This window comes from Peromyscus leucopus, chromosome 22, assembly GCF_004664715.2.
Source record: "Peromyscus leucopus breed LL Stock chromosome 22, UCI_PerLeu_2.1, whole genome shotgun sequence".
NCBI classification, from domain to species: Eukaryota; Metazoa; Chordata; class Mammalia; order Rodentia; family Cricetidae; genus Peromyscus; species Peromyscus leucopus.
In genome coordinates this window covers 45,149,714-45,173,783 of record NC_051081.1, presented here as the reverse complement: position 1 = coordinate 45,173,783, position 24,070 = coordinate 45,149,714, and the positions used below count along the sequence as shown (strand labels likewise).

At 49.1% G+C, this 24,070-nt stretch overlaps 1 protein-coding gene and 1 pseudogene across 2 annotated transcripts; both read left to right on the top strand.

The window, feature by feature from the left end:
• Positions 1-2,533: 2,533 nt before the first annotated feature.
• LOC114692036 lies at positions 2,534-3,375 on the top strand (annotated as a pseudogene).
• A 14,373-nt stretch (positions 3,376-17,748) lies between these two features.
• On the top strand, positions 17,749-23,794 carry Mycn (MYCN proto-oncogene, bHLH transcription factor). Of its 2 annotated transcripts, none has more exons than XM_028867608.2 (3): positions 17,749-17,973; positions 19,155-20,064; positions 22,248-23,794. In XM_028867608.2, exons 2-3 carry the CDS (start codon positions 19,281-19,283, stop codon positions 22,850-22,852), a joined length of 1,389 nt encoding a protein of 462 aa, XP_028723441.1. In that variant the 5' UTR covers positions 17,749-17,973; positions 19,155-19,280; the 3' UTR covers positions 22,853-23,794. The 2 variants fall into 2 exon arrangements, with proteins under 2 accessions (XP_028723441.1, XP_028723442.1); XM_028867609.2 differs by lacking the exon at positions 19,155-20,064 and having other exon boundaries at positions 17,750-17,885; positions 17,917-17,973.
• Positions 23,795-24,070: the final 276 nt, after the last annotated feature.

Here is a 24,070-nt window from a genome sequence, read left to right as displayed (position 1 = left end):
ACCAGCTGTCTCATGCTCTTGAGGCCCTGTCTTTCCCACCATGATGGACCTGAAACCTCAAACGGTGGACTAACATAAGTTCTTCTTTAATTAATTAATTTATTTAGGTTTTTCAAGAAAGGTTTCTCTGTGTAGCCCTGGCTGTCCCTGGAACTCACTTTATAGATCAGGCTGGCCTCAAACTCACAGACTCTCTGTCTCTGGAGTAGTGGAGTTAAAGGCATGCGCCACCACCACCTGGCAATAAATTGTTTCTGACTTTAGATGTTTCTGTCAAGTATTTTGTCAGCAACAAGGAAAATACTAACCTTGTTACTCACATGAAGTAAGGCTCAGAACAATGTCTTTGGGAGGCCTTTCTTGGTTAAACAGATGAATACCCATTCAACGCCACCAATAAACTTCGTACACAATATTAAAGATCTTTTAAAAAAAAAAGTTAGATTGCATGTGGGAAGCTGAGACAGGAAGATCACTGTGAATTAGAAGCGGGTGGGGGCAAGGCAGTGAGTTCCAGGCCAGCAGTGGGTGACAGAGACACTGTCTCAAAACAACAGAAAATCAGAGGGCAGGCACAAACACGCAGTGATTTGTGTGCATGAGATTTAATATGAGATTGCCTGGACTTGGATTCTAATGGTGCTGTTTGCGAACACTGGAGCCCGGGGCACAATTTGCTCCGATGAAAATGAGAAGATGAGCACGAAAACAATGGACCCTGTACGTTGTTATGAGAACTAAGTGAGAATGCCCATATGTAGCCATGCAGAAACGGAACAGGGAGGCTGATTCAATTCATTCAAATGAGAGAGGATGTTCCGTTAGCTTCTCCAGGAAGCCAGCATGCAGAGCAGGTGTAAACATGGCTGACAAAAAGGCTCCGTGGGTAAAAGCGCTTGCGGCTCAGCCTGATGACCCGAGTTTGATCCCTGTAACCCAAAGTGGAAAAAGAGAACAACAGACCAAAGATAGTTATTCCCCAATTTCTACATGCCTGTTGTGACATGCCTGAGCCAACACGTATACATACACACACACACAATACAAAGTAAATAAATGCAATAAGTTTCTTTTTTTTTTTTAAAGTAGACGTAAACAGATGTAATTAAAGTATAGCTCAAGGCCATATGTTTCAAGTGTCTGTTGATGCCTGCAATTTTGTTAATTTAAAATCCAATACCCAGCTGGGGATATGATGCAGTTGGTAGAGTGCTTGTCTAGCAGGAAGAAGCCTTGGGTTGCATTTCCAGCACTGAATAAATTATACCTGGTGCTATGTGCCGGTAATCCTGACACAAGAGATAGAGGCAGGAGGACCAGAGACATAAAGCTACACTCTGCAGCTGAGCAGTGGTGGCGCACGCCCTTAATCCCAGCACTGGGGAGGCAGAGGCAGGTGGATCTCTGTAGGTTCGAGGCCAACCTGGTCTACAAAGAGAGTCCCAGGACAGTCAGGGCTGGCACACAGAGAAACAAACAAACAATATGCTGTACTACACAGCCAGTTCAAAGCTAGCTTTGGTTACATGAGACTGTCTCAGAAAGAACGAAACAGAGGAAGGAGGGAAGGGGAGGGAGGGAGGGAAAAAGGGAGGGAGGGAAGGAACGAAAGGGAGAGAGGAAGGAAGGAAGGAAGGAAGGAAGGAAGGAAGGAAGGAAGGAAGGAAGGAAGGAAGGAAGGAAGGAAAAGAAAACTGATACCTGTGTTGAAAGTATGGATTCTCCATAAGACAGTTGTGAAGCTGAGGCAGGAGGATTTGAGTTTGGGTTTAGCACGACACTATTCCTAAAAAGAAAAAGACAAGCAAGCAAACATTCCCCTTGCAGAGCCCATCTTTTGAAGAGAGTTTTTAAAGAAGCCAAGCTGTGAAGTTTGATTGAAAATTTCAGGCGGACATCTGACTTTCTCACCTCTAAAGTATAGCAGATAGTGTACAGCAGGTGGGGAAATAATCCCAATAAAACAATTAAAGGACTGGGAAGGAGCAGGGGTAGTTTTAGCGTGGTCGACACTCTACAGTTACGAGTGGCTTTGTTATTTATCCAAGAGTGGGCCCTGGATCTGATAGTAGGCACCTATGTATGATACATGGAATGAGAGAGGACACGTTATTTTCCCAGAATTCCCGCGTCTCCCCCATCTCTATCTCTCCTTTACTGTCTAGGCTTCACTTTCCCGTCTTCACACAATGGCCTCTGGATCCGGCCATGCCTGTCTTTCGGTGGCTTTCTGGACCCCCTCCCTTTTGGATCATCAGTGCCTCAAAAACAACGCCTTTGGAAGACCTTGCCAAGCTCTGCTGCAAGTTCAAGGTGGGCCCTGATCTACTGGACCGTGGTTGTAAAGGTCAAAGTGGCTAGCCCTCCACATCGTTTTCCTGGGTGGTTGTTTTTGAACAGAGAAGCCCTATGGTAGCATTCATTCTCAGCTTTGGCTCTCTCCTTTCAAATGTATATTTTTCCAAGTTAGAGCATCAGCAGGTAGCGTCTTGGTCCCAGGGCACCTGTCCTGTTGTGCAGGAAAGAGCTTAAGATGGCAGATGGCGCTGCCGGTACAGCGGGAGGGCAGGGAGGACCCGGGGCCCGGGATTAGGAGGCCGTGGCGGCTTCCGAGGAGGATTCAGCTGTGGTCTTAGGGGCCACAGTTGTGGAGGTAAAGTTGAAGACAAGGAGTGGGCCCCTGTCACCAAGCTGGGCCGCCTGGTTAAGGACATGAAGATCAAGTCCCTGGAGGAGATCTACCTGTTCTCCCTGTCCATTAAGGAATCTGAGATTATAAACGTTTTCCTGAGCGCATGCCTAAAGGATGAGATTCTAAAGATTATGCCAGTGCAGAAGCAGACTCGGGCTGGCCAGCGGACCAAGTTCAAGGCTTTTGTCGCAGTGGGGACTGCAGTGATCATGTTGGTCTTGGTGTCAAGTGCTCCAAAGAGGTAGCCACTGCCATCGAGGGGCCAAGCTTTCCATTGTCCCTGTGTGGAGAGGCTACTGGGGGAACAAGATTGGCAAGCCCCACACTTTCCCGTGCAAAGTGACAGGCCGCTGTGGCTCTGTGTTGGTGCGTCTCATCCCTGCCCCCAGAGGCACTGGCGTCGTCTCTGCTCCTGTGCCCAAGAAGCTACTGATGATGGCCGGTATTGATGACTGCTACCCATCAGCCAGGGGCTGCCCTGCCACCCTGGGCACCTTTGCCAAGGCCACCTTTGATGCCATCTCCAAGACCTACAGCTACCTGACCCCGACCTCTGGAAAGAGACTGTGTACACCAAAGTGTCTCCTTATCAGGAATTCACTGACCATCCTGTGAAAACCCACACCAGAGTCTCTGTTCAGAGGACCCAGGCTCCAGCTGTGGCCACCACATAAGGGTTTTGAGACAAGAAAAATACAGTGAATTAAGCCTGAAAAAAAAAAAAAAAGATGTTATTAATCTCTTCAACAGACAGCTGCTTTGTCTGCTCCCTTCTCCTCTGTAGTCTTACACTTGCTCACACTCCTTCCCTCACCAAATCGCACCGTTTTCTTGTCTTCCTGCTCTCCTCTGTTGCAGAATTGAGAAAGACTGGCAAGGAGTAACCATGCCACAGCCAAAACGTCATGCTGTAATAAAACGTCCTACTCCAAAAAAATTGAGTCCACTGTTTTTTGTTTTTTTTTAACCCTTCTCCTTCAAGTTCTCAGGACACAGACAGAGTGAAGCCGTAGTCTTTGCTAGAATATAACACCAATGATCTGTTATAGTCCATTTGTCCACAGTAGGGTTCTGGTTGCCCCCTGAAACCTCATGAGTTGAGCGGCTACGCCCTGCCTTCCTCTTGGCATTTCAGTCTTTGGAGCTCTCACTACGGTGACTCCTTACGCTCTATTTACAGCAAGTATTCTGTAGCTTCTCTAGTTCATGTCTCTAAACGCCACACTCCCCCTATAGACCAAAGGCCCATGAGCAGCATAGGTTTATCACAGTCCCAGCCTCACTTGTCAGCACCAACTTCCTGTATGACTCACTTTTCTCATTGTTGTGACCAGAAAAGAAGCTACTTGAGGGGAAAAGGACTGGCTTTGGCTTACGGTTCTAAAGCATCCAGTCCATCGTGGATAGGGAAGGTATGTGGCGGCGGTTAGAGCCATTTAATTAGGGACTCACAGTTCCGGAGGGTTAGAGTTCTTGACCCATGGCTAGCAGCAGGTAGGCCGGCAAAGCACTGGAGCAGCAACTGAGAGCTTACCTGCAATTCACAAGTATGGGGGAGGGTGGGGTGGGGGCGGGGGAGAGCGCTAACCTGGAATACTATGGGCTTTTGAAATCTCAAAGCCCACCCCGAATGATACAGCTCCTCCAACAAGGCCACACTGCCTATTCGTCACACAGTTCCACCAGGAGGTGAACCAAGCATCCAAACACTTAGTCTATAGGGCCATTCTCACTCAAACAGCTGGGGTCCACAGAAAACCTTCCAAAACAGAGACCACCACTCGCATATGCAAACAACAAGAGTGTTGTTTATTCCAGCATGCAGGGGTCTGCCAGCCAGGACAACCAAATGGCTGCGACCCCAAACGGAGCTCACAGGCTCCTTTTATAGGCAGCCAGGAATGGGGGTGGGTGGGTGGGGGGAGGGATGAAGTCATCCTGAACATGACTGGCTAAGCAAGCAGCAGTTAAATTTGCTTGGTTGTGGCATCTTCGGGCATGTCAGGGTTAAGTCCCGACAAGTCAGGCATGTCTTAAGAGGGGGTGAGAGCACACAGGACCTGCCCTCTCCTGATTGGCTGGCCCCTATCTGCAGCCCCTCCAGGCCCATGGGCTGTTTGTTCCGAGGCTGGTCATGGTGTCCATCCATCCCAGAGCCAGGACTGCATGGGCTGCAGGGCTCAGGAGTGGGCCAGGGAGGAGGTTGTGGTTAGAGCCCACTAGAGAATGATGAAGCTGCAAGCCGGGAAAGGGGGATGGGGGCCATGCCAAAGGCCAGGGCCAAGGGGGCAGGGGGTGCGGGGGCAGGTCTGCACCCTGGTCCAGTGGAGGTGGCTATCGTCGGCTGTCTCCAAACCACATATATATGATTTCTGACATGCTACTCAAGCACTGCTCCTATTGGCCCAGTGCAAAGCACATGACTTCTTTTCATTAGCAACCGTAACCATAACACACACGACTGCACTGAGTCTGTCTCAAATCTTTCTGCTTTTGATGCTCTTTGGACCTGACTAAAGGCGGTTAGCAATTACGTCTGTAACATCCACGTTTGGTTTTCTTGAAAGATCCTCTGCCTGAAAATGAATTGGCAGGACTTTAAATTTGGCCTCCAGCAAAGTCTTGGGGCATGGGTGGCTGGCCTTCAAATTCTTTGCCACATTGTAACAAGGATGAGCTTCATTCCAGTCCCTAGTAAAGTCTGTAATTCCCTCTAAAACCTCATCAGCACAGCCTTTACTGTCCACACTCCCATGAACTCTTCAGTGGTTGGAATAAGAATGTCCCCCACAGGCTCATAAATTTAAATGACTTGGTCTCCCATTGGTGACACTATTTGAAGAGGTTTAGGAGGCATGGTCTTGACATAGGACGTGAGAAGCCCCAGCCACTACTAGGCTTAAATTTCAATTTCTGCTTTAAGTTTCAGTTTCTGGTTCCCCCCACCCCCATCCCCAGACAGGGTTTCTCTGTATTGTTTTGGTGCCTGTCCTGGATCTCACTCTATAGACCAGGCTGGCCTTGAACTCACAGAGATCCGCCTGGCTCTGCCTCCCAGGTGCTGGGATGAAAGTCATGTGCCACCACTGCCCAGCTCAGTTTCTGTTTTAAGTTTCAGTTTCTGTTCCCTGATAAAGCCTACGAGGCTTCCCTGGAAAAAAGACAAAAGGCAGTCAATCAACAACACCCCCCCCCCAACACACACACACAGCAGGGGGCAAAGGAGATAGCACCAGGCACAGCCATCCTCCACAGTACAAATCCTGTTAAACCCCTCCCCCGCAACTTAAGGCCTGTCCAGACTTGCCCCAGTCCATCAGAAACATACTAGTGTAATTGCTACTTGCTCAGCCAATCACGTCTGTTGGAGATGACTTAACTGGAATTCCCCAAGCTTCTCTTGGGGGGTGCCGCCAGTTCGATGTGTGGTTGACCCCAGCATGCTGGAAATAAATGCTCTTGTTGATTGCTTATGTGAGTGGTGGTCTTCGTGGGGTGATCTGCAGACCCTAACAGAAGTAGCCTTTGAGAGTTGAAAGCCTCAGGCTGCCTTCCCGTTGGCCTTCTCTGCTCCTTGCTTGGGTTTGAAGATCAGATCAACTTCCTGCCCTTAGCACTATGCCTGCTGCAGTGCTGCTAGCCGCCATGTCTCCTTCCATGATGGACCCCTGGCCCTCTGGAACGATAAGCCCCATAAACTCTTTCTTCAATATGTTGTCTTGGTCATGGTGCTTCATCACAGCAACAGAAATGTAACCAATAAATCCCAGCTGAAATCAACCACCAGACTCACTCGGCTAGACTAGCCTCGACTTCCTCTCCCGCGGGTCCTCCAAGCGTCTGCAAACTCTCCTGATAAACCCATTCCTCCACACCACAGGTGGTGCTGTCACTAACAGCTCTAACTTCTCAGCCCCAAGGTTGCTGTCCGATTTCTGTCACATAAGAAAATGCCAGAGACAGTCAACTTTAAATAGAGAAAGGTTTATTTTGGCTCATGGCGTTAGAGGCGGCAGTGGTGGTCCTGTGGACACCGCTTTTAGACGGTGGAGATGCCAGAAAAACGATGGCTAACATGTATCACGGTCCACCTCATAGATAGGGAGAAAAAGAAAATAGGTCCAGGGGTCCAACGCCTCCTTTGAAGTGACCCAAGGACCTCCTAAGAGGTCTTATCCCCTTACATTTTTCAGCAGTGACACCCGACAGATCATATCTTCAACACATCGGCCTTTAGGAAACATTCAACCATCAGGCTCACGTTGAAGTTTAACCCCAGTTATGAGCTATTAAGAAGAAAACCATATGGGATTCTTAAGTGGTGATTAGGGTTCTGGCCTCAAGAATGGTTGGTCTATTGATGGGTTAATGGATTAGTGGGCTAATAGATCCTCTCAAGAGTATGTCTGCCATAAAAAAATTCATTTTACTGGGTTACCTGGCCACTCACTCCTTGTCTCGTAGCTCATGACGTCTTTCACTTCCTCAGGATTTTTACCAGCAGGAAAGGTATCAACGGATGTGACCCTTCCATCCTGGGAGAAAACGATGCGTGAAACTAAGTTCTTTACTACATAAGGTACTCAGTTTCAAGTGTTTGGTTATGGAAACCCAAAATGGACAAGTACCTTCAGCTCAGGAATTCCGACTCCCCTCTGTGGTATGAAAGCATGCAGGGGTTGGGGTGGGGGTGGGGGGTCATGTTTCCCACCGACGAACCAGGAAACCAAGGCCAAGAGATGTGAAATGACTCATGCATGATTTTTCGAAAAAGAAGACCCCAGTCTAGGCTTGAAGAACTCTAGTCCCGGCCCCTGTGGTCTCCTGCTTGTGTTTCCAGCTTAACTTTTGTATTCCTTATATCCGGTCTAAGGTTACCTGGGGCTAAGAAGAAGAAATGCAGCCCAGGAGAGGTCCTGGCAGGAGGAAGGATTCCTAACCAGTACCTCTAAAACAGAACCAATGCAGAAGGATCATTGCAGTCATGGCTGAGTTCTGGGACAAGCTTCTTGGTGACGCTGCTGGAGGACGAGGGTGGAAAGGAGGGGGGCAGCCAACCCTTTGCTGAGTCCCTAGCCTAGACACATCAGGGGGTTTGATCCATGCTAGTTACTAACTGAAAAATGAAAACAGGAGGCCTCAGTGGTGGAAGTCTTGCCCAGCATCTGACATGCGCAAGGCCCTCAATTCCAGCCCTACTACCAAAAGCAGATAAATAAATAACACAAAAGTCCATTGTGATGATCCAGGATCCCAGGTCTGGGTTCTTCCCACCCACCCTTGGCTTGGGTGGTTGTGGTGGAAGGTCACAAAGGCAGGAGGTAGAGGGCTCCTGGCCTCAGAACTGCAGGTCCTGTGAAGGGAGCTACATAGTCATGAACCCAATGACAAAGGCAACAGAAGATTTAGATATGGACCGGACAGTGGTGGCGCACCCCTTTAATGCCAGCACTCGCGAGGCAGAGCCAGGCAAATCTCTGTGAGTTCGAGGACAGCCTGGTTTACAGAGTGAGTAAAGCTACACAGAGAAACCTTGTCTCAAAAAAAAAAAAAAAAAAAAAAGATTTAGATATGGGAGAAGAGACAGCGAGTCTGGAGAAGGCGCCCACATCACTTCTAGAAGAGCCTGAGGCTGAGCTCTGAGGAAAGAATTTGAACAAGCAGAGAAGGAGAAGAGGTTCCTGGGCCAGAAGCAGCAGTCTCTGGAAATGAACTGATGGAGTCCCTGATACTTATCATCCATCACGATCGAGACTCAGAATACCACTGAAAGGTTCCCAGGCAGGTTCTAACGATTCCACCCAGTGTCCTCTGAGCGCCGCCGGGGTCATCTCTTCCGTGAAGGGGGCTAGAGTCAGCCTTGGGGGGCGGGGTGAGGAGTGAAATCAGCAGGAAGTTCGGAAAACAGTAGCAGGCTAGGCTGGACCGGCTGAGATCCTGCAAAGGCACCAGGGAAAGTATCCCATAAGGAACACGGGCAGAGGAGTGCTGCCCTCCCAGGAGATTTCCGGAAAAAGCCAGGAAGGCCAGATCTGGAACCAGAATTCCTTGTAGCCCTCTTGGGTCTCCAGGTGAGACCAGTACCCAGAGCATAAACCTTTCTGGCGGTCCACCAAGGGGATGCCTGAGGCCCTCCACACATACATAGAGCTTGCAGGGCCACTCCGCACCCCCATCCCCTCCCCCAAAAGCCGCCCGTTTCTAGGGACGTCTTTTAGCTTCGGGGAAATGGGGTTAGAGAAATCCCCGCCCTCCAACAAAATTGCCGTCCATCCGCTTAGCTTTCCACAGTGCATAATAAATAGTTGCTTCCCTTGTCTCTGCCTTCGTCCCAAGTGTCTGGAATGTTCTGAGGTTGAGAGGAGGCTTCACTATGTGTGGGGGTGGGAGTGGGGGCGTCTCTTGAAGCTGCCATTCAGAAATGGATAGCCCTGAGTACACAGACTCTCCCGCCCACTTTTAAATTAGTTAACTGGTAGTATTGAATGAAGATAGGGCTGGAGGGGTTTTGTTGGTGTTTTTTTTTTTATTATTATTATATTATAATTCCTTTTGATATATGTTTTCCTTTATAAATTTTGCCGTGGTCATGGTGTCTCTTCTGAAGGCTGGTTGACTAGGGTCTAGGAAATAAACTTATACTAGTTCAATTCAAGGAAATAATAGGCTTGCAGTTTGATGTGTGCTTGGGAGAATCACAAGATGGAAATATGAACGTCCATCAACCCAGAGACATTCTGAAGCTTACAGGCTCTTCCTCCTGGAGAGAGGAAGTCAACAACTTGGTAGAGAATAAACTATGGATTTGGGGAACAGGAGGATAGATGGGCCCGATGAAGAGGTGAGAGAGAGCCTATGACCGTGATGGGGTGGATATGGCCTGCACCCCCTGCTATGTAACCCAGTCTCCCTCATGACGACTGTCCAGGAGAGGAGTCCCAGACAGTTGGATTCACCCAGAAGGATCTTGCTTAAGGTAGGTAAAGGAAATTCAGAGTAAGCTTGGAGGGCAGGGGGAAAAAAATCACAAAGACCTTGTTTCTTAGTGCAAATTGCTCAGCAAGCCAAATGCCACACTTTAGGGTGTCCTCTCCTCAACCCGATGTCTTGTGTCTCTTCTTAAGAAGCTGGAATTTCCCCAGCAGTGTTAAGTTAGGCGAAGGAAAAGCCTCCGGCCCTGGCTCAAGCCAGAGAAGGGGCTTATCTTCAAGGCAGTGGTTTCACAGATCCCACATAGGTCTTACAAATTGTTAGGCCACCTTGTAAGAGAAACTGGAACTGAGACAGTGATGGATCAATGATGAGTTGAAACACATTGGCTAGGACTCTTAGCCACAAATACCACTTTCGTACCATTCTATCCTAAACCTGTCAGGATCTCAAAGATGAACTGGGAGGTTTGGGGGGACACTGGACCTCTTTATCTGTTCCTCTTCCCAATGTGATCACGTTGGATACACCTCTTCTCTCCGCTTTTCACTATTACTAGGCTGTGTCATTGACCTTTTGAGGACAGGTAGCCAAATCTTGCTGGTTAGGGCTGCCTTAATATCTCTGGTTAGAACCAGTGTTAAAGATGCTGTTACCAATACAGCACCTCACCACCACCTCTGCCACCACCCCGGGGGTAAACTCTCTCAATGATGGCTTTGAAATTTGCCTCCAGCCTCCAATAACAAAGAATATGCACCTAGTTTGGGATACCTCAATGTCTTAGCTATGGTTCCTGTTGCTGTGAAGAGACACTATGACCACGGCAACACTTATAAAGGAAAACATTAATTGGGGCTGGCTTGCAGTTTCAGAGGTTCAGCTCATTATCATCATGGGAAAACATGGAGGCATGCAGGCTGACATGGTGCTGGAGAGGTAGCTAAGGGTCTCCATCTTGATCCACAGGCAGCAAAAAGAGACTGTGTGCCACACTGGGCATAGCTTGAGCATATGAGACCTCAAAGCCCACTTCCACAGTGACACACTTCCTCCAACAAGGCCACACCTCCTAATAGTGCCACTCCCTATGGGTCAAGCATTCAAACACATGAGTCTATGGGGGCCAAACCACCACACTCTAACATTATATACTTTACTCAGCTGTGCTTAGCTTGTTGAGGCAAAGTCAACCACCATCAAATTTGCCTCATCTCAGTTTCTCTGAACCCTCAACGTTGAGTTCAGTGGCAGGTGGTCAGAAAGAATAACAAAAAAAAAAAAAAAATCTGGGTGAGAAAAATAGATTCAAGGGTGAGTTGAAGCTTTGCAAAGGGATCCTTTGCTTCCCATAATGATTAACTATGCAAGTAAATTTAAAAAAAAAAATTAAACTGACAGGGGCTGGGAAGAGATGGCTCAAGGGTTAAGATGCATTTTGCTCTTGAAAAGTATCCAGGCTCAGTTCCCCACACCCCCATCAAGTAACATAAACCCACAGACAAAGACATACACATAACTAAATATTTTAAAACTCTTAAATTTACTATTAACCCCATCATTGTGAAACGATTACATCAAGAGAAACCACCCCTACCCCCCTCACCACACACACACACACACACACATCAGCTTGATTTTTATTCTATTCAAAAATAAAACAAAACGAAAAAACCCCACACACAGCAACTTAGGGGAGAAAGGATTTATTTTAGCTCACAATCCCATGTTACAGCCCAACACAGCAGGGAAGTCAAGGACAGCAAGAAGGTCACACGGCTGGTCCTTCCACAGTCAAGGGCAGAGAGAGAATGAATGCATGAGCACCTACCACTCAGCTCACCCTCTCTACTCTTATGTAGACAAGGAACCCCTGCTTAGGGGATGGTGCCACCCACAGTGTGCCAGGTCTCCCCACATCAATTAGAGCAATCGCTCACAGACGTGCCCGCGGGCCAACCCCATCTAGACAACCTCCCATGGCCACTCTCTTCCCAGACGAGTCTGGGTGGTGTCAAGTCGATAATTAATCTAAGCATCACAGGTATTATAGTTAGATATAAATACATGTATATTTCAAGGGCCAGACACATGAAGCCATGGCCTTGCTCCTTGCCTTTTTACTTTTAATTTCATTCATCTATGGTGGGTGTGTGGCAGGGGGTCTGTGTGTGCCCTGGTATGCTTATGGAGGTCAGAGGACAACTTGTAGGAATTGTTTCTCTCTTTCCACCATCTGGATCCTGAAGATCAAACTCACTGGGTGGCAATTGCCTCTATCCACTGAGCCATCTTACTGGTCTTGCTTATTTTCTTCTCTACTCATAGACAGTTTCAAAGTCAATGCTGACAGTATGGGTAGCATGTTTTCTTTTTAGTGACTATATTAAATTGGTCGGCATATTATACTTGCTTCTTTTTAATTAACAATAATACTCATTATTATTTACATAGGATTCCCTGGAACTGGAATTAAAGGCAATTGTAAGCTGCCGTATGAGTACTAGGAGTCAAACCCAGCTCCTCTAGAGGAGCCGCTTAGTGGTCTTAACTTGCTGAGCCATCTCTCCAGCCCCTACCCATGCTTTTTGATTTAGGTAGTGCGTATTCCAACAAATCCATTACAAGTTTTTTTTTTTTTTTTAAGTGTATTTAAAGCCCTTAACCTTGGTAGAGAGTAACTCAGTAATGGAGCATATATTGACTTCGCATGAAGAAGACCCTTGGGTCCAATTCCCAACATCAAAAAAAAAAAAAAAAAGAAATATGGGCATGATGTATAGATATATACATACTTAAAAACAAATAAATGTAAATTGAAATCTAGCAAACATCACAGCCTGGCAGCACAGTGCAGTGTAGGGTAGCTGCTGTTTATCCCCACATCTGTGTGGCTTGCTAGGAAGTGTAGCTTGCTAGCTCTGGCCAGCATTGTTAAAAGAGTACTGTATCACATATTGCTGGCCCTGAGAAAATATCATAATTAATGGAGGGGAGGGGTGTCATACTCATGCTCCAGCACGCCTTGAAGAAGTCAGAGGACAATACCTGGGAGTTGGTTCTCACCTTCCACCATGTAGGTCCCAAGGAATTGAACTCAGGTTGCTAGGATTGTCGAAAGTGCCTTTACCCAATAAGACATCTTTCTGGCCCTGGTGCATGCACTTGTGGTGGTGGTAGTGGGGTGGTGGTGGTGGTGGTGGTGGTGGTCTTTGTTTTAAGACAGGATTTTGCCACACCACCCAGGCTAGCCTTCAACTCACCTAAGCATCAAATTTGCATTTCTTTGGACCCAGCCTTTCTAGTGCTAGGGTTATAGGCAATATACCCAGCTTGTTGACAGGCACTGAGAAGTCTTACAGTGTTTTTACTGTTGACAGCCTCGGGCAGTGCATATTCTTGGTGAGAAGTCTTAATGTCTCTCTCTGGTAGGGTCATGTCTCAGTCTATAGACCAGACGCCTCGAACTTACAGAGATCTACGAACCTCTGTCTCCCCAACGCTGAGTGTTGGGATTAAAAGTGTTTGTCACCAAACCCAGTCTCAGTTTTGTTTTGTTTTGTTTTTGTTTGGGGGACAGGATCTACCCATAGACCCCACATTAAGCCTAAACTTGAGAATCCTCCAGACACTCCCTCTCAGGTGCTGATGTCACAGCTATGTTCTACCATCCTCAGTCTCTTTAGAAATTATTTTGCATTATGTTTTTTTAATTTATTTTGTTAGGGATGGGTCCAGATCATGGGACAACTTTAAGTAGCTAAGTTTCTCCTTCCGCAGTGTAGGACCCAGGGATCAGACTCAGGTTCCCAAGCTTGGCAGCAGGTACATTTACCCACTGAGCCATCTCAACAGCTCTTGCTTTCTTTATTATCTCTTACCGGGTTCCCACTCTTCAGCCTCACCACCACTTTGAAGCAATATGCAAAGACCCAAAATGTTAATCTCCTTGAGATTTAATTTGCATTATCTGGACTCCGGTGAACTTTTGCATCATCTCACGGTTGTGCTCAGTTTTCATTTCCTATTTGGCAAATTACCTTTTCACATCCTGGAACCAGATTTCTCTCTGGCTGTTCTCCCCCACCCCCCATTCAGTTTATGGGAGCCCTTCATGCACAGGGAATATAATCTTTGCCTCTGAGGGCACTCAGGAAGTGCCATCCCAAATATGACATTTTTGAGTGCTGATGAATTCACGGGTCATCAAACAGTAAATTACAAGTGTAGGCGTAGCTTGTTCTGTGCACCCCTTATCTACACATAAAGACGTCCTCCAAAGGGAAACTCAGTTGTTCTGAATCTGCTCTTATCTCCCAGGCAAGATTAACTCTATGACACCCAGCCAAGGTAGACTCTCCGTGACCTACTCTGGGGGCCACTTCCAGACAGCATTAATAACACCTGAGACTTTATCGGTCTGCGAAGACAGTGAGACAGCTTTACCAGCCCGGGTTCCTTCCCTCAGCTCCCCAGAACCCCAGGTAGATCAGGATGCTACATGAGTTTCTATCATTTGACCTTCCTTCAAGTCTCATATTTTGTGAGAGTCCCACACCTTCATATTTAATGAAGTGTATTTCCTATGAATCTGTCTTCTTTGATAATTTTACTTTTCGCAATTAAATCTTAAATCTGGACTATTTTCATATGTTACTTTTTTTGTGTGCAATACAGAATGTCAGTTTTCTTTTCTCCTCTTCCTCCTCTGTCTTCTTTTTCCCATACAACACTCCCTCATCTTCCACCTCCTCTTTTCTCCAGCTTTTAAAAAATGAGCAGTCAATTAATGTTCAATTTTTTTTAAAAAAAAAAAAATTGAGTATATGTGTATGTGTAACCCATGAGCCAATAAATGCATGTGGCTGTCAGAGGACAACTTGCAGGAATCCATTCTGTCCTGCCACCATGTGCACGAGTCTTGGAGACTGAACTGAGGTAATCAGACATGGCAACAAGCACCCTTAACAGCTGAGCCATCTGGCCAGCCTGTTCCCAGGGATTTTAAAATTATTTCTTAAGCAAAATTCACAGGGCTGCATTTCGTGTTGTTGGGACAGGGTCTTGTGGTATATAGTCCAGGCTGGCTTTGAACTCCCAGACTTCTTACCCCAGCTCCAGGAATGCTGAAGAGTTAAGTATGTACAAGGGACTATAACTTTACCTAGGCAGGGGAGGTTAGGACCCAATAAGATGGTCCTATGAGAAACCTGGAGGCTGGGTGAGGTTTTTGGTCTTCTAACCAGTCATGGATTAAGTCCTCCCTGGATTTGTGTACCTGTGTGCTATTTTTATTCATTTCATTTAGCAAAGAAAAAAAAAAGGAACAAATTGAAGCAACCTCCATCCATCTTCTTATTTATAAACCAGATTCTCTTTGTAAGACTTACACCATCCCTGTTAGGGGTGTGTCTCCTTCCCTCCTGGCGTAGGTGAGATCCAGGAAGCTGTCATCCTGATCCACCACGTTGGGGTCTCAAGACGGGGACAAAGCCTGCCAAGGATTCCTTTCATTCGTGTGGGTCCCTTGGAATCTTGGAGTGCTTCAGTGTTTATTTCTAAGAGGAATGGCTTCTCAGCGAGTCCACCAAGAATGGCTATTAGGTAATTTTTCTCCACGAACTGTCTTTTATCTCTCTACCTGCCAATGAAGGTACCAATAAATACTTGCTGACTTTTACCATTCTTCTAACCTTCAGATTCAGACTTGCTGGTAATTTCAGTAATTGCTGGTTTGCATTAAGAGCAGGAGATTAGAGATTAAGGTCCAAGGAAGATAAACGGTTTGCTCAGAGGCATGTAGAGTAACCAGGTCATCTTCTCCCTGTTCCCTCTTTTCTGAAACATCTTATCTTTTAAACAGAGTGAAGAGAGAGGACATTCGTCCACACTCACTGGGCCATCTTGACCCATTTTCATAGTCCTCCTGCTACTTGCGAGAGTTCAGGCAGACAGGTCTAAGCGTCCTTTATGTGAGGTTCTGAAGGAGATTCTGGAAGCCAGATGTGGTGGCAGAGACCTGAGACCCGTACTTCTAGAATTTGGGTGATGGCAAGAGGATCAGGAGTTCGAGGCTGTCCTCGCTAAACGTGCCGTTCAATCTTGGGTTATATGAGACCCCATTTTAAAAACAGAAGCCCCACCCCTCACCCCACCCCGCCCCCACCCAAAACCTCCTCCCCCAAACAGCAAGGACAACAACAACAACAACAAAAAAAGGGGGGAAAAAAAAAGAGCCGGTTCTGGAGTCACACCTCTCTCTCTCCCGCTGTGTCTCTAATAAACAAAACTAACCTGCCAGATCTGGCTGCCTAAAAGGGTCCCTTTCAATGACACCCACCTCCATCAACATTCAGGAGCACTCACCATATAGTCCCTGCTGTGTATGTATAATTACAAAGGGAGGCAAAGGTTTCAGAGAGCCGGCACCTTGCGGGGAGAATGCAGTGGGTGGGCTTGGTTTAGAAGAGGCCAGGAGTGTGGAAATGAGGGCGTTAAAGGCTTTTGCAAGGGTAATAGGGTTTTACATTAGTGACCCAAATAATAAAGGCTCTTGGAAGGGAGATTCACCCCCTCATTCACGGGCGGCTTCCTAGAATCTGCCTTGGTCCCCAGAATTATGTAGGCATTCGGGGGCAGATGGGGAAGCCTTCACACATGCTAATACACAGCATTTTGAACTTGACTCCTTAGGCATTCTCTTCTTTCTCGGTGGAAGTGAATGAGGGGTGTCATTTCCAATTTAGAGGGAAATGGAGACGCTTACCCACAAACAAGCTTAAGGGAACGTGTTTTTGAGGGCCAATACCATCCCACTGGGAATGTGGGAGTGAAAGGGACTCCACAGGAGATCTGGGTCCTAACTGTCAAGTTTTGGGGGACAGGAGCGGTTATTTTTTAACCCCATCATTTCGGAAACAAATACCCCCTTAAGAATGTTTGCCCGAACGGAAGTGAGCGCTGTGGGATGGGAGGGAGGGAAATGTTCCCCCACGGGGCGAATGAAAAACACATACACCCTGCTCTGGGTCTTAATAAGATGTCACGCTCTTTCTGTTAACGCCACTTCGTAAGTGAGGCAGCCGGGACACAAAAGAAGCCAAGTTGACGGTGGCTTTCCTTGATGCCACCGTCAATACGAACCCAAGGCTTCCTGAGCCACACTGCAGTTCCTTCTATTTACACCGAGTCCAGCGGTCCGGAGTTTCGACCAGCCCTGACTTCGGAAAGGCTGATTGGGAAAGGTGGGGGACGACTTCAGCGGACGCGGCTCCCCGCGTTTCACAAGCCCTCCCGCGGGAGCGAGGATCTGGTAACTGTCTCGCGGGGGTGGCCCCACTCGGAGGCCGGGCCGTGTGGCTCCGCTTTCTGCTCCGTCTCCGCGAGGTGTCGCCTTCGGCCGAAGAAAGCGATGCGGCGCCACCCTCGTAGCCCGCACTTATTTATTTTCAAACAAGGGGGGCGCCCCTTCCTTTCAATTTGAAACTAGAAACCTCCTGCGGTCTCGTTCCTACGTGGGCGCGTCCTCGGCCTCCCATTTTGCACTCCCGTCGCCTTCTTCCGAGATCACACACGAACAGCCCCCTCTGCCAGGCCTTGTTCCACTTTGGCCTGGAGCTCAGCTTGCACACACACACACACACACACACACACACACACACACACACACACACACAAAAGGCAATGCAAGTAGGGACCGGGCTAGAAACCTCTCTTCCCCCTCCCACTACACACCCAGGGACCCTCTAGGGTTTTTTGTTGTTGTTGTTGTTTTTAAAACCAAGAAATGCCCAGGCCCATGGGGGTGGGTGCTGCGCAACACCGCTCGGCGCGCAGCTGGTTCGCTGAGTGCGTCGGGTGCAAGCCCGGGGGTCCAAAAGGGCGGGAGGAGCACGCCCCGGGTTTCCCAGCTTTGCAGCCTGCAGTCTGCAAAAAGGAAAAAAAAAAAAAAAAAGCAAATGGCTTTTGGCGCGAAAGGCTTTGGCGCCTCCCCTGATTTTTATGGAAATCAAGAGGGCGGGGTAAAGGCGCTTGCCTCTGCCTTTCTCCCTCCCCCTCGTCTGCGCCACAGCCCCCTTCTCTCCCCGCCCCCCGGGTGTGTCAGATTTTTTTCAGTTAATAATATCCCTCGAGCTTCAAAGCGCAGCCAGTGACAGTCATCTGTCTGGACGCGCTGGGTGGATGCGGGGGGCTCCTGGGAACTGGGTTGGAGCTGAACGAGCGCTAGCCAGGCGGACGCGCGCACACACACCGCAGCCGCCCGAGGACAGCCCCCTCCCGCCGCCGCCCCCTCAGCCCACCCGGAGACCCCAGCGCCGAGTCGCCTCCGGATCCCCGGCAGTCTGCAGGAGGTAAGGAGCGGTACTTGTAAAACCCCGAGCGCCCGGGGAACGGCGGAGCGCTGCGGCTAAGCAAGCCCCGGAGCCGGGCTCTGCACCCGGCACCCAAATATGCCGGGTTTTTGTTTTTTTGTTTGTTTTTTGCTTTTTTTTTTCGGGGGGGTTACACCGTGTCTGCTTCCGAAACAAAACCATCTGGGGGTTTTCCCTGAAAAGCCAATTCAGCAACCGAGGGCACCCTGGCTGGAAGAGACCCGCCCTAATCCTTTTTACAGCCCTGGCCCGGGGAAGAGAAATAGCTTTAGCGAAAAGAAATTCGCCAGGCTCTACAAGATTTGTCTAAGTGTGAGCTGACTGGGAGCCGGTGCGTCCACACCCCAAGCTGGGGTTCTCCAAAAGGTGCCGCGGGAAGGAAGGAAAGGGGGTTAGGCGAAGCTAGGGTGCCCGAGTGATAATGTAGGTCACGGCTGCTCCAGCTTAGGGGACGCGATTCTCTCCGGCGACCCTCATCGCGCCGGCGCCCCTGCACCATTCCTAGGAATGGGGTTCAGCCTGTTTTCGGTGGAAGAGGCTGGGGGTTCCGAAGGGAAAGCATTGCAAAGCGTCAAAATAAGCTATAGGCAGACGATGACCACCAAGGGTATCAGACAAAAATTGAGGCGCTGGGTGGAAGGCGCTTGGTATATAAGTGCCTGTTGTTAGTCTGTTTGGAGAAAGGCCCTTAATAATTAATAAAGTTTCCCGAACCCCGTTAGCGTTTGCGCTGCCGACGTCTCATTTCTGCAAAATGGAAGGTAGTCCAGTCTCGTACCCGGTAGCTGGACTTCCCTTTGAGCAGTTGGGTCCTACCTACCCTGGTGCAAGAGGGGCTGTCGTGCTAGTGGGAGCTAGGATCTGCAGCTAGGAACAGCCCCCTCCCCCAGGCAGTGCCTTGTGTGAATGAAACGGCAGTTTCCAAAGTTGCAGGCAGAGCCACACCACCCACCCGCCCCTGCATCTGCAAGCCCCCTCCCACCCACAGTCTTAGACAGCTTGTACACAAAAGGAGTGGAGGAGAGGCTCCACTTCCTCCACCTTCCCGAGCAGTGGGAAAGGCTGGGAAGCTCGTAGGCGAGATTGGGGGCGCCCACTGCCTGTCCCCACCGATCCACCCCCTCTGGCTCATTCTCTCTTGGTTTATCTGTTGGTTGTAGTGTTGGAGGTTGGCGCGACTCTTGTTGCCCCCCCCCACCTCCCCCACGGGAAGGAAGCACTCCCCCACATTTAAAAAGAGCGGAGAGGAAAGTGGTTAGTCGGGAGGCCGGCCGGGAGGCGAACAGATGCCCAGCTGCACCGCGTCCACCATGCCGGGGATGATCTGCAAGAACCCAGACCTCGAGTTTGACTCGCTGCAGCCCTGCTTCTATCCGGACGAAGATGACTTCTACTTCGGCGGTCCCGACTCGACCCCACCGGGGGAGGACATCTGGAAGAAGTTTGAGCTGCTGCCCACGCCCCCGTTGTCGCCCAGCCGCGCCTTCCCAGAGCACAGCCCCGAGCCCTCGAATTGGGCCACTGAGATGCTGCTGCCGGAGGCCGACCTGTGGGGCAACCCGGCAGAGGAGGATGCGTTCGGTCTGGGGGGACTGGGTGGCCTCACCCCTAACCCGGTCATCCTCCAGGACTGTATGTGGAGCGGCTTCTCCGCCCGCGAGAAGCTGGAGCGCGCGGTCAACGAGAAGCTGCAGCACGGCCACGGGCCCCCGGGCGCCGGCACAGCCTGCCCGGCTCCGGGAGTGGGTACCAGCAACCCCGGGGGCCGTGCCCTTAGCGGAACGGCGAGTGTTGGCCGCACCGGGGCCACCCTGCCCGCCGACCTCTCCCACCCGGCTGCCGAGTGCGTGGACCCCGCCGTGGTCTTCCCCTTCCCGGTGAACAAGCGTGAGCCGGCGCCGGTGTCCGCCGCCCCCATCAGTGCCCCTGCGGCCAGCGCTGTGGTCACTACTGTGTCTGCTCCGGCTGCTGCCCCGGTGGCCGCTCCTGCCCGTGCAGGCGGCCGTCCTGCCAACAGTGGCGAGCACAAGGCCCTCAGTACCTCCGGAGAGGACACCTTGAGCGACTCAGGTAAAGCTTGGTTCGGGGGGGGTCCTTGCCTCCTTGGGATCCTGGAGTGGGGTGGGGGGGGCTGCGGTCCCTTTGTTATAGTAGCTTCGTGCCGGTGGTCCTGTTCTGCTCACCTTTACCCAGGTGGAGGCTGGAAACACCAGCTTACACCCTCCTTTAAATTTGATCTGTCCTCTTCTTCTTCGGGAATCCTTGCCCCTAGGGTGTGAGGTCGGAAAGCTACCTAGGCTGAAACCTGTTAGTGCGTTGGAAAGGTTCCTCTAGGCCACCAGGTCTGGGAATGGGAAAGACTCCCCAAAAGACGAGGGCTGTGCACAATCCCACTCAGGCTTCCAAAAGTTAGGGAGAATGCCTGGCTCCCATTCCAGCGCCGTCCCGTCCCCCCCGTCGTCGCTTCCCACCCCCCTTCAAGGACTGTGGGCCCTCCGTGGGTGGTGGGCTATTTGCGCTTGGTGCGTGGCCAGCAGGCGGCGTTGTGCCTGACGCAACTCAGGCAGGGGATCAGAAAGACTGGGGGTGGGGTGGGGGCACCCCCTCCCTCCAGTTCAGCAGCTGGCAGCAAGTGCATGCGTGGTTGTGTACACTTTCAGGGAACCTCTTTTCCCGTGTTGAGTGAGGGGCTGGACCAGTGGTGTGTTGTAGTTGGAATTTCTGACCTAATGGAGTTGGGTTGTGTTCCGTAACCCAGTGCCCTTGAAGGTGAGGGCGGGGTCCTTTCCTCAGCCCCTCCTTAGGAATGCACACAACCTGGAAGCATTCATTGAGTTCTTTTGTGTTCATTTATATGGGTCTCATTCGGAAGGGAAGGGAGGGGGGGGGAGAGAAGCTTTTTTTTTTATTTTTCCCCTTGGGGCTGTGGAAGTACCTACAACATTTTACCTAAATCCTGTGTGCCCTTGTCCTTGGAGCTGTAGCTAACCCTCCTTTTAGACCTTGAAAAGCCAGTGTTTCCACAATTAAAAAAAAAAAAGTCTCAATTTCCTTCTGGGCTGAGGAGGGATCGTTCTGAGGCTCCTGGGAGGAAACTCGGTGATAAGCCTGCACTTTGAAAGGGCTCTGTCCCTTTAATGTCTGTGCCTTGACAGCCTTCGGTGAGGAAGCACTTCCTTCCAACAGCTGTCTTCTTGGCTGAAAACCAAAACATGGCTTAAAGGGACCCACAGACTGGAACAGCCTAACAGTTTCAGCTTCAGAAGAAACCTCACACAATTGTTCCGCTTTCCGGTCCTTGCTAGATCAAGCAGAAGATGTGTTTTGATTTTCATGCTTGCATTTTGTTTTTTTGTTTTGTTTTTTAAAAAAAAACCATCATTTTCTCTCTTAGCATGGCAGTCAACGAGGAAGTCAGAAAACACATAGGATTTTTTTGTTGTTGTTGCACAGCTCTGGTTGGGGATGTGTTGCTACTGTGGATTAGAGCTTTTATAATTGAGACTTGATCTTTGCTGCGGAGATGAAAAACTGCTTACTGTGTAGAACCCGTGTGTGCGCGCAGAAAGACAAGGTTGTTAGTCGTAGTGAATGGAATTGTTCCTCGAGTTTCTGAGGATGGGAAAATCAAACCCAGCCATGTGTTTTTACCAAATGAGGAGCCTCCAGTCTGAAGGATGGCTGTGGAAGTGTGTATAAATAAATCCATGGGGCAGACTGGCTGGTGATTATGCTAAAAGCTCCTATTACGGAGCATCTGTCGCCAAGTCTACATATTGTCTGCCAAACTCAAACGCTGTGGTGTTGCCCCCATTGAATGGCTAAGGAAACTGAGGATGAGGTGGGGGAGGTTAAGTAACCTATTCCAGAATCCTACTGCCCCATTGTTCCTTGTGACTCCAGCTAGGGTTCAAGCTAGAGTTTCTGCTACCTGCTCAAAAGTTTTTTGGTCTTAGTTTTGAGACCAGGGATCTAACTGGGGGTTGATGAAGGTGTCCCTTCCAGGCTAGTAGGCGAGTGCTTTGCTGGGCCCTCCTCACTTGCTAAATAAAGTCTTCCTTGGACATTGAAAATAGAAGCCTGGGGTAGGAGTGTGTGTGTGTGTACGTGTGTACATACGTACATCTTGTCTGAATTGTGATCAGTCTGTTTCAAATGCAAACCCTATCTGGGCCCTGCCGCTAGACCTATATAATGTATGTGTCTGTTAATTTCATAATGTTTTACCTGAAAATATGTTTTCCCCCTCAAAGATGATGAAGACGACGAGGAGGAAGACGAAGAGGAGGAGATAGATGTGGTCACCGTGGAGAAGAGACGCTCCTCCTCTAACAACAAGGCTATCACCACCTTCACCATTACCGTGCGCCCCAAGACCTCAGCTCTGGGTGTGGGGCGGGCCCAGCCCGGCGAGCTGATCCTCAAGCGCTGCGTCCCCATCCATCAGCAGCACAACTACGCCGCGCCCTCCCCCTACGTGGAGAGCGAGGATGCACCGCCGCAGAAGAAACTCAAGAGCGAGGCTTCCCCGCGCCCCCTCAAGAACGTCGTCCCAGCCAAGGCTAAGAGCTTGAGCCCCCGAAACTCAGACTCGGAGGACAGCGAGCGTCGCCGCAACCACAACATCCTCGAACGCCAGCGCCGCAACGACCTGCGCTCCAGCTTCCTGACGCTCAGGGACCATGTGCCTGAGCTGGTGAAGAACGAGAAGGCGGCCAAGGTGGTCATCTTGAAAAAGGCCACCGAATACGTCCACGCCCTGCAGGCCAACGAGCACCAGCTCCTGCTGGAGAAGGAGAAACTGCAGGCCAGGCAGCAGCAGTTGCTAAAGAAGATCGAACATGCTCGGACTTGCTAAACGTTTCTCACACGGACAGTCAACTGCCACTTTGCACATTTTGATTTTTTTTTTTTTTAAACAAACATTGTGTTGACATTAAGAATGTTGGTTTACTTTCAAATCGGTCCCCTGTCGAGTCTGGATCTGGGTAGGGGGCAGGACGCGGGGTTCTGCCATGACCTTGGGAAAAAAAAAAAAACAAAAGACAAAAAAACTGAGTTATGGGATGCTGGGTGGCTTGTTTTCCTCCTCCACATCACCTGGTGACAGCCAGCCGTGGAAGTTCCGGGACAGTTGGGAGCTTCAGGAGGCTGTGAAGTCACAGTCACCTTGTTCCGGTCCAAGTTTCCAAACAGAGTCATTCCTTCTTTTTACAATGGTGCTTAAGTTCCATCAGATGCCACAGAAGGGGGGTTTGTCATTGGATGCCCCCCGGGAACACTTGTGTAAATACCATTGATACACCCGCCTTTTGTATACGTCCTGGGTAATGAGAGGTGGCTCTTGAGGCCAGTATTAGACTGGAAGCTCACACCTAAGTACTGTAAGAATACCTCAATGTTTGAGGAGCATGTTTTGTATACAAATATATTGTTAATCTGTTATGTACTGTACTAATTCCTACACGGCCTGTATACTTTAATATGATGCTGATACATAACTAAATTTGATACTTATATTTTCGTATGAAAATGAGTTGTGAAAGTTTTGAGTAGATATTACTTTATCACTTTTTTGAACTAAGAAACTTTTGTAAAGAAATTTTACTATATATATATTCCTTTTTTTTCCTAGCCTGTTTCTTCCTTGTTACTGTATTTGTTCATGTTTGGTGCATAGAACTGGGTAAAATGGCAAAGTTCTGTGTTTTAATTTTCTTCAAAATGTATATATTTAGTGCTGCACCTTATAGCACTTTGAAATACCTCATGTTTATGAAAATAAATAGCAATTAAATGATGCAAGACCATGTTTTCCTTCCTAGGTAGACCTCAGACTCCCTCCCTTTGAATAGCAAATAGTCCATCCTTACTGGGCCGTTTTACATTGTGGAATCCTGGTTGGAGGGGAGGGTACTGTTGCCACTCAAGAGAAGGAAATGGGTTTGTGGATTCTACAAATTAGGAACCAGTTGTTAAAAATATTTAATACTAAAATAACCGGTTCTAATCTGTGGGATAATAATCAATAGATGTTAAAGCATTTGAAAGTTATTTTATCTTTGTGTATTGAGTC